Source organism: Danio rerio, chromosome 19 (genome assembly GCF_052040795.2).
Source record: "Danio rerio strain M-AB ecotype USA chromosome 19, GRCz13ab, whole genome shotgun sequence".
Taxonomy (NCBI): Eukaryota; Metazoa; Chordata; class Actinopteri; order Cypriniformes; family Danionidae; genus Danio; species Danio rerio.
This window is the reverse complement of record NC_141039.2, coordinates 46,551,501-46,557,500: the sequence shown is the minus strand read 5'-3', so window position 1 is coordinate 46,557,500 and position 6,000 is coordinate 46,551,501. Positions and strand designations below refer to the sequence as shown.

The 6,000-nt window shown below is 33.8% G+C and overlaps 2 protein-coding genes across 2 annotated transcripts in view; both read left to right on the top strand.

Annotated features, from left to right (window-relative positions):
- Positions 1-1,530, top strand: part of mterf3 (mitochondrial transcription termination factor 3) — a 7,852-nt gene extending 6,322 nt beyond the window's left edge. Inside the window, 4 exon segments of the mRNA NM_001002615.1 lie at positions 438-585; positions 836-907; positions 987-1,148; positions 1,283-1,530. Coding sequence (NP_001002615.1) covers positions 438-585; positions 836-907; positions 987-1,148; positions 1,283-1,477 — 577 coding nt within the window. The 3' untranslated portion in view covers positions 1,478-1,530.
- ppt1 (palmitoyl-protein thioesterase 1 (ceroid-lipofuscinosis, neuronal 1, infantile)) overlaps positions 1-6,000 on the top strand; it is an 847,627-nt gene that overhangs the window by 505,838 nt on the left and 335,789 nt on the right. The gene's annotated exons all lie outside the window — the stretch shown is intronic.

Here is a 6,000-nt window from a genome sequence, read left to right as displayed (position 1 = left end):
AAATAAATTAAATAAACAGGTTCATAAATACTAAATATTTTCATCAGACATTACAACCTGACCCTGGTTAACAACAAAAAAAATTGCTTTATGTATATCTAAGTGATGGTGGCATGGTGGTTCAGTGGTTAGCACTGTCTGGTTCAAGTTCCAGCTGAGTCAGTTGGCGTTTCTGTGTGGAGTTTGCATGTTCTCCCCGTGTTGCCGTGGGTTTACTCTACCTGCTCCGGTTTCCCACCCAGTCTAATCTCATGCGCTATAGGTGGATTCGATTATCTAAATTGGCCGTAGTTCATGAGTGTGTGTAAATGTGAGTGTGCAAGGGTGTTTTCCAGTTCTGTGTTGCAGCTGGAAGGGCATCCACTGCGTAAAACTTATGCTGGAATAGTTGGCGTTTCATTCTGCTGTAGCTACATTTTGTTTTGCTTCACTTTTAGGGTGTCCTATTTGAAATCAAAGAAGTTCAGTGCGCAGTCTGTGGCGGCGATGGTGAGTAAAGCTCCATACCTGCTGAACTTCAGCGTTGAGAGACTCGACAACCGACTGGGCTTTTTTCAGCAGCAGCTGGGACTCAGTGCTGAGAAGGTGAAGCTAAATTGCATATAGTTGAAGTCAGAATTATTAGCCCTCCTGAATTATTATTACCTCCCCTGTATACTTCATTCCCCAATTTCTGTTTTGGGTTTACAACAGACAGAGTTATAGCAAATATGATTTTTAACAAGTTGAATCATTTTACAGGGATAGATTTAATAACTAAATTCAACATCAACATCTCAAAAAATGTGTTTTGTGACCCTTTAACCATCCATATTTTCCTGAATTATACTCTCAGACCCGTAATCTTGTGACTCGTCTACCGAAACTATTGTGTGGCAGTTTGGAGCCAGTAAAGGAGAATCTGAAGGTTTGACCCTTCGTTTGATTTGCTTATTTTTCAGTATAACATTGTGAAAATGAGACTTTCATTGATTATTCTCCTGCAGGTCTGTGAACTGGAGTTTGGATTCCGTGGGAATGAAATCCAGCACATCGTCAGCACAGTTCCCAAAGTACTATTGGCTAATAAAAGAAAACTCACACAGATCTTTGACTTTGTTCACAACACCATGAATATTCCACACTCGCTTATCGCAAAGTTCCCTCAGGTACTTATTCATATTAATAAACATAATAGTTTTATTGACTCATTTCTAATAACTGATTTCTTTTATCTTTGCCATGATGACAGTACGTCATATTTTACTAGATGTTTTTCAAGATAATATTTTTTTCCTCAAAGGTGCTTAATGCCAAATTCCTCCGCATCCGAGAGCGCCACTTGTTTCTGGAGTATTTAGGCCGTGCTCAGTACCAGCCAGATCAACCCAACTACATCTCCTTGAGTCGTTTGGTGTTCCTGCCTGATGATGTTTTCTGCTCAGAAGTAGCATTAGCCACTCTTGAAGACTTTGAGAGGTTTCAGAAAACATTGTAGCTGTAATTTCATGAATATTATTATTTTGCAAATAAACCAGTGTTTCGGTATGATCCGGTTATGGTGTGGTTCTGTGACTGCTGCTGTTGCTGTATGCTTAGATTATGACAGTGATTAAAAAGCAACTAGGTTAATTTTGATTTAAATAATACTTTAATATTTTGGGTCAGTGTTTGTGCAGCTTTTGGGCTGTACAGTTTTTTTTTTTTTATTGCATAACCATCAGGATCAAACATATAACAATAATATAAAAAATTAAACTTAAACACTAAAATAACAATAAATAACAAATAACACGCTAAATTAATTGCACAAAGCATAGTGTGCAGCATTTCTACATCCAATGATTTTAAGAATTGACAGGAATCTAATAAAGTGTTATAATAGTTGATGCATTTCTCAGATTTTTTTTGCTTTTCAACAATTTCACTGTAGAAATAGAGAAGTCAAACTCGATACAAACAACTGTTAATGTGGGAGATGATTTAGCAAATTTCTGTATGTGGATGTAAAATTTTGCCAATAAAAAAAAGAGATTAACAATAAATTCAAGACTTTTGTTGGATTTGCTTTCATAATTAAAAAAAATAATAATAATATCCTTTAATGTAAAATCATGTTTGGCTAATAATTATAACAATAAGTTTGGCTAGATCCTTCCAGAAATTGTTTACAATATTGCGGTCAAAAAATAAATGACAAAGGCTCTCTTTATCCACATTGCAGAAAGCACAAATGTCCTCCATTTCAATGTTCTTTGATAATAATAATTTTACTGGGTAAATTGTACAGTTAAAGTCAGAATTATTAGCCCCCCTGTTTAATTTTTCCCCCAATTTCTGTTTAACAGAGAGCAAATTTTTTTTCAGCACATTTCTTATCATAATAGTTTTAATAACTCATCGCTTATAACTGATTTATTTTATCTTTGTCATGATGACAGCAAATAATATCTGACTAGATATTTTCCAAGACACTTCTATTCAGCTTAAAGTGACATTTAAAGGCTTAACTAGTTAATTAGGTTAACTAGGCAGGTTAGGGTAATTAGCCAAGTTATTGTATAATGATGGTTTGTTCTGTAGACAATAAAAACAGAAAAATTAGCCTAAAGGGGCTAATAATATTGACCTTAAAATAGTTCTTATAAAATAAAAACTGCTTTTATTCTAGCCGAAATTAAATCAATTAAGACTCCAGAAGAAAAAATATTATCAGACATACTTTGAAAATGTCCTTGCTCTGTTAAACATCATTTGCAAAAGAAAAAAAAAAAAATCAAAGGGGGGTAAATAATTCCGACTTCAACTATATGTAGTATTTAAAAATGAATTTCCTTAATTTTATTATTAATAGTGTATTTGAAGAGGGTTAACCAGGCTCTTTTACAATTAATATCAACAATAATAGAGTTCCAGAAAAATTTGCCTCTAGGTGTGATTTTATTTTGCTTCTGAAAAATATTACGAATAAGTTTGTTAGTACATTTTTTTTAATCAGTCAACTCAACATTGTCTAAATGTAATTTTGGGTTTACAACAGACAGAATTATAGCAAATATGATTTTTAACAAGTTGAATAATTTTACAGGGATAGATTTAATAACTAAATTAAATTCTCTAAAGAGTATTGTGGAATTGTGAACAGACATCATTCATTCAATTCAATTCAGCTTTATTTGTATAGCACTTTTACAATGTACGTTGTGTCAAAGCAGCTTCACATAAAAGATCATAGTAAATTGAAACAGTGTAGTTCAGTTTTAAAGTTTAAGTTCAGTTTATAGCTCAGTTCAGTGTGGTTTATTAATCACTACTGAGAGTCCAAACACTGAAGAGCAATGGTAGAATAATCCCGGAACTGTCAAAAAGTATTTAAAGATGATTAATGTCTCTATCAGGTGAAGCAGTGGTGCAGTATGTAGTGCTGTCGCCTCACAGCAAGAAGGTCGCTGGTTCGAGCCTCGGCTCAGTTGGCGTTTCTGTGTGGAGTTTGCATGTTCCCCCTGCCTTCGCATGGGTTTCCTCCGGGTGCTCCGGTTTCCCCTACAGTCCAAAGACATGTGGTACAGGTGAATTGGGTAGGCTAAATTGTCCGTAGTGTATGAGTGTGTGTGTGGATGTTTCCCAGAGATGGGTTGCGGCTGGAAGGGCATCCGCTGCGTAAAAAACTTGCTGGATAAGTTGGCGGTTCATTCCGCTGTGGCGACCCCGGATTAATAAAGGGACTAAGCCGACAAGAAAATGAATGATTAATGTCTCTATTAAACCAATTTACTAAGAATAAAGATTTGTTTGAAGAGGTTATATTACCAATATTCAAAATAAAGGAGGTGTGAGGAGAAGAATTGTGACGGTAACATTTTCCAAGCAAGAAGAGCTTGTTCATAGTATTTAGTGAGTTTAAAGGAGATTTTAGAAATATTATTGTAGTGGCTATTTTCTCTAAGGAGGCTCTCTCAGTGGTCAAGAAACAAAGTCTTACCCGGGATGTCTTTTACAAGTTTTATTCTTTATAAAGAAGATCACAGTCATAAAGCAACAACAGTTTCTGCAGTGTGAGATACTAAAAGCAAAGTGTGTTCACCTTTTTATCTAGTTTGTACTGCTTACGAGGTCAACTCCCAATAAGGCCTCATCTACAATTACGTCAGGCGTCTTCTGCTGTTCATGCGATATGCTCATAACAACCACACATCCTTCTTAGGATAATGAAAAAGCTTTCACCTAAAGAAATATAGTTATCTATAAAAATGTACACACATAGGTTTTATGATAAACATATGGAGAACACAGATACACACACATGTAATAATGAGTCTTAGCCAAGTTTCTAACATATAAAGCTCATCTAAAAATGAATTTCCATTACAATTATAATCACATGTTAAAAATGTAAGCCACCTGTTTGGTGAGGCTGGAAAAAGTTTTTTTTTTTTTCTTGGTAGAATTATTATTATTATTATTGTATTATGCATTCCAAAGGTAATAATTGAAATAAAAAAACTAAACAAAAACAAAGGGAAGACATTCAAAAACAGATTCATAATAGCTTACAATAGACAGAGCTTTTACATTTTTTACAGCTTTGAGAGACTTCATTAACAGAATAATTTCGTTGAGAAATACCTTGTATAAAAGAGGAGATTTTGAAAGTCGACATTTGTGGATGAAGAATTTACCATTTAAAATAATAAAATTAATAAAATTGTTAATTTGTTTATCACCATTTTCAAAATAATAAATAATTTATTTTGCATTCAGTGTTATCAACATAATATTTTTAGCAGAATAATCAGAAAAACAGTCTTTCCAAAATAATTGCACACTCTGACAATCAACAAACTAGATTCTTAAAGTTTGAGAACAAACTTTGAGGCTGGCTTGTGAAAGCCTGACGGTAATAGTTTATTTAGTTTAAACAGTTTTAAAAAGTATGAAAAGATAGATAGATAGATAGATAGATAGATAGATAGATAGATAGATAGATAGATAGATAGATAGATAGATAGATTAGCATGTTATTACCATGATTTTAACGTGAAATAGCATGTTGTTAGCATGATTCTAGCATGAATTAGCATGTTACTAGCATGATTTTACCATGAATTAGCATGTTGTTAGCATGATTTTAGCATGTTACTAGCATGATTTTAGCAATAATTAGCATGTTGTTAGCATGATTTCAACATGAATTAGCATGTTGTTAGCACGATTCTAGCATGAATTAGCATGTTACTAGCATGATTCTAGCATGAATTAGCATGTTACTAGCATGATTTTAGCATGAATTAGCACAATTCTAGCATGAATTAGCATGTTGTTAGCATGATTCTAGCATGAATTAGCATGTTGTTAGCATGATTCTAGCATGATTTAGCATGTTACTAGCAAGATTCTAGCATGAATTAGCATGCTACTAGCATGATTTTAGCATAAATTAGCATGTTGTTAGCATGCTTCTAGCATGAATCAGCATGTTACTAGCATGATTCTAGCATGAATTAGCATGTTGTTAGCATGATTCTAACATGAATTAGCATGTTACTAGCATGATTCTAGCATGAATTAGCATGTTGTTAGCATGATTCTAGCATGATTTAGCATTTCACTAGCATGATTCTAGCATGAATTAGCATGTTGTTAGCATGATTCTAGCATGAATTAGCATGTTGTTAGCATGATTCTAGCATGAATTAGCATGTTGTTAGCATGATTCTAGCATGAATTAGCATGTTACTAGCATGATTCTAGCATGAATTAGCATGTTGTTAGCATGATTATAGCATGAATTAGCATGTTACTAGCATGATTCTAGCATGAATTAGCATGTTGTTAGCATGATTCTAGCATGAATTAGCATGTTACTAGCATGTTTCTAGCATGAATTAGCATGTTGTTAGCACGATGCTAGCATGAATTAGCATGATACTAGCATGATTCTAGCATGAATTAGAATGTTACTAGCATGAATCTAGCATGAATTAGCATGTTGTTAGCATGATTCTAGCATGGATTAGCATG